The 4,031-nt window shown below is 42.0% G+C and overlaps 1 protein-coding gene across 1 annotated transcript in view; it reads right to left on the bottom strand.

Moving 5' to 3' along the window:
* Window positions 1-3,375: 3,375 nt before the first annotated feature.
* The window catches only part of ASMT (acetylserotonin O-methyltransferase), a 9,233-nt gene continuing 8,577 nt past the window's right edge, over window positions 3,376-4,031 (bottom strand). Inside the window, exon 8 of the mRNA XM_027902136.1 lies at window positions 3,376-3,950. Coding sequence (XP_027757937.1) covers window positions 3,739-3,950 — 212 coding nt within the window. The 3' untranslated portion in view covers window positions 3,376-3,738. The remainder of the gene's footprint in view (window positions 3,951-4,031) is intronic.

Below are 4,031 nucleotides of genomic sequence, written 5' to 3'. Positions count from 1 at the left end.
CCTTTTCTCTATTTCACTGAGATGGTTCTTCCCCTACCCACCTTGATTCCTCCATTTTTCTGCCTTTGGCCCCTTCTCTAAGTATTCGAAGTTTACCACAAGTTCCACAGTAATTCCCACAACCCCACTTTACCTTGACATGATGTTTTCTCTCTCTCTTAAGCCCTTTGATAATTTCATTTCTGCCCTACTTCTCAGTTAAAAATATCTGGTTAAAACCTCTTCAGGGCTTTTTGGGCTTCCTCTAGTGGTCCTCCACAGAGAGGCCAGGGAGTTCTGATATTTGGCACTGTGCTTCTCAATGCCTGTTTGCTAGCTTTTGTACCTGGATGGGATTTCTTACTGCTTCTGTTTCTTGACTTTGTCTGTTAGGCTGATTACCTTAACCATTTGTCTTTAAAAAAATGTCCCTACATTATGGACATCTACATATCCTTAACATTCAAAATTTTCTACTATATATAACTCGGAAACAGTACCTGTTTCCTGGTTTTTAATACCTCAGGGTCTCCTGTGTTACCAGAATACTAGGTCTGAATATGCAAAATTTAGAGCGAACACCAAACTGTACAAAAATGCATGACTCCTCACCCTGGACAATGTAGCCCAGAATCCATTCAGCTTGCATTTTACAAGACACCATTACTCTGAAGGAAAGACCTGGAGAACAGGTTTCAAGAACACACTACAGCTTTTTCAATTTCTCAGATCCATTCCAAAGACAGTTCTATGGAAAAGAAAGCTCAAAACATTTTCACTCTGACTTTTACCAATTAAAGTAGGAAGCATGGACATCGCTGGCACTTTCTTTTACCAGGCAATTCCCGGGACTACTAGCCTTTATATGACAGTGGTCATCCACAAGACTGCAGGGAGGACTTGATCCGAGGGTGAAACATCCATGATTAGGCAACTTGGCTGGCAAGTGGAGATTGCTGGCAAGTGTAACTGTGGTGCTACTACACCATTATCCCTTCCTGTTGGACTACGAACAGCCCAGTTCCAAGGACAGCAATGCTGAGCATCCTATCCAGAGCAGGTCGAGTTCACTTTGCAGCTGCCACAGGACATATGTCATTAGCTTAGCTAAAGATAAAAATAGAGTTCCAGGCAGCCTTAGTCCTGAAAAGTTTTAACCTACAGCTGTGGCAAGGCATTTGCTCGAGCTAATCTACAAATTCATTGTGTGGCAGCAAGAGATGTACAGAGAGGATAAGGCGTGTGAGGGGATACCAGGTCAAATGGATTTCCTTCGCTGTGATTAAAGATAGAATGTTGCATGCAATTTCAAATTAGCCTCAAGAACATAGTACCATACGAAGTACAAAAAGATAGAGGCACATTTCCTCTTAACAATAATCAAAAATACTCACAGATGTACAAATACAAGGACCAGTGGGTTGAATTCTGCACACCCAGTTCTGAACAAATGCAAGCACTGAATAGTTGGTTCATTGCTGCTTTACATTCTCCCTACAGGCATCTCTGCAATGGGATCACCCATGGACAGCTGAACTATGCTGTTACACAAGTCTACACATATCCAAATTCAGCCTCACATTGTTTCTATCCATCTGTTGAAGTTATCTGAAGTGGATCACATCTGATTGCAGTTTACACTCCTGGGCCCTCTGGTATTCTGGGCCCTCTGGTATTATCCTATACTTGTACTTCAGATGCCTTTGACTGAACTGGAGATGAGGGAGTCAGCAGCATGTGGAATGGGGCTTCCCGAAACCTGATGCAAGCATTAACCTCTGTTCTACAGTTATTGAAGAGTTTATACTCCAAAAACAATGGTTCCATTAGCAGGTAGATGGATGGACAGATGCAGAGTTAAAGTTTTGGTGACCATTTTCTACCAATACAGATTAATTGGGCCATTATGACTTGCACATCATCAAAATTGTTTTACTGCAATGGAAGACATCCACAGACCTTTAATTTGAGTGGTTGCAATTGTTATCTCAGGAAGAAAGTTGCTTTCTAAGGTACCTAGTTTGAATTTAGACTCATGGGACAAGAGTACACTTCTGGAGGAATTACTTGAGTTTGAGGATTTCCTGCACTTTCAAAGACTTCTTCCCGTGTACCCTTGGGGCTGCCCAGTCCACAGCTGGAACTTGATCAACCCATGAACATGCAAAATCTATTATCATAGACCTCCTCATCTTTTCTGCAACTGCAGCTAGTAACTCTGGCACCTTGGCTGCTACAGGAGACATCTGTGGGGTCACAGCGCCTAAAGTTGCTGTTGCCCATGATTTGTGGGTTCTGTTTTGCCACCAGGCCACACTTGAGATTGCCGTATACCTTAGGTCACTGCACCCACCTGCAGTAGCTGAACTGAGCTCTCAAGAGGAGGGCACAGTCCTTCTCAAGCTTCCTTTAGCCAATGGCTCCAGAGTGGCAAGGGCAAATCAGGACCCGTAATCAGAACTTTGGCCTGAACTTTACCTCTCCCTGATTTATTTTCAACCCATACTTGGAGAGGGGTCTCCCTCTGAGAATCATCTTGATCTCTTTCCAAATTGAAAGCTTGGTTTTCCCAACATCAATTGACAGTTAAAAACTGATTTTTCCCACCACCAATCAAGACACTGCATGAAACTGATTAGCAAAACACTGAATTACTTATCCCTAAAAATTAGCTGTCAGAAACATCATGTCTTCATATTTGGGCACACAGAATCACAGGATCTTCAGACACCTCTGAAGGTCATCTGGTCCAGTCCCCTCTGCTCAAGAAGGTCCACTTAGGGCTGATTGACCAGGACCATGTCCAGACAGCCTTTGAATATCCTTGAAGAGGGAGGTTCTCCTACCTCTCTGGGTAGCCTATGCTAGTACTTAATCACTCTCACAGTGAAAAAGTGTTTCCTTATGTGCACATGGAACCTTCTGTGTTTCAGTTTGTGTCCAATTAGTGTTCAGGAAAAAACTGCAGAGAATGACTTTCTGTTGCCTTCTCCAAACGTTTCTCACTTCAATAATCTCTTATTCTGCCTCCAAGAACTGGGTGGATAATGGCAGTCTGTGCTAGATCAAATGATTTAAAGAAATAGCAGGAGGCATGCAGTAAGGACTTCCCAAGTGCATAACAGAATGCTGCATCATCCTCCTGGCTGCCCTGTAAAGGGAATCCTGGGGCTTTAAACAGTCACTAAAGTACAAAATTATTTTTCATAAATTAAATAAAAACCTAGAGGAAATAAATTTAATATCATTTTTTCATGCCAAGCTCCCCAACACTTAGACAAGGTTTCTCATAGGACTCTGAGAAGACTAACCACAAGGAGACATAATTTTGGTCTGGTTTTATTATATCGATTCCTCCAGAATAAAAATTCAGGTAAGAGAGTTCAATATAGGAATCAGTTTTATTTTGCAGGAATTCAAGTACAAATTCAGCTCTACTTCTGTCAGATACAGTGTTGAAATAAGAGAAAACAATAAAATCTGAAGCAGACACATTGCACATTTCTTTTGTGGGTTTTCCTTGTGGAACAGGTGTTGATTTCTTTCTCTCCCTTCCAGATCCAAAGGCAAGCCTGGTCAGGCTGCCAGACTTACAGTACATGCACATTAAAATTTTGTAATTAGTGATTCTTCTGTTAACATATCAGCTTACAAAAAAGTTGGCTGCCTTAACTAAAAGCAACGTTGATGATTCTCTTCTAAGAGAATAGCACATTTCCCCACTTCTTCTGTCTTGTTAGGTACATAAAAGGTGTACTATTATTTCCTTCCCAGAACAGCATCATAGAGTTTTCCAGTCCTCTTGACTTGGATCGTTCCAAAGCCACCTGCCTCAAGGAGCTTGCTGTACTCTGCTGCTGTTCTCTCTTTTCCTTCGGTCTGGACCAACATATTCATCGAATACAGTTGGGTTTCTAAAGGCCCACTTTTATCTTCATTCAGAAGCGATTCAACCAGCAGCACTCCACCACCTGATTGAATGAAGAGCAATGAAGAACATGCTGAGCTCTGAGAAGCTGAGCTATTTTGGAGCTGTTACTAGGACAGATCCT

This window comes from Empidonax traillii, unplaced genomic scaffold, assembly GCF_003031625.1.
Source record: "Empidonax traillii isolate 1590-97213 ecotype Southwest subspecies unplaced genomic scaffold, ASM303162v1 scaffold844:size270376, whole genome shotgun sequence".
In the NCBI taxonomy this organism is placed as follows: domain Eukaryota; kingdom Metazoa; phylum Chordata; class Aves; order Passeriformes; family Tyrannidae; genus Empidonax; species Empidonax traillii.
This window is presented reverse-complemented; position numbering and strand designations above follow the sequence as displayed.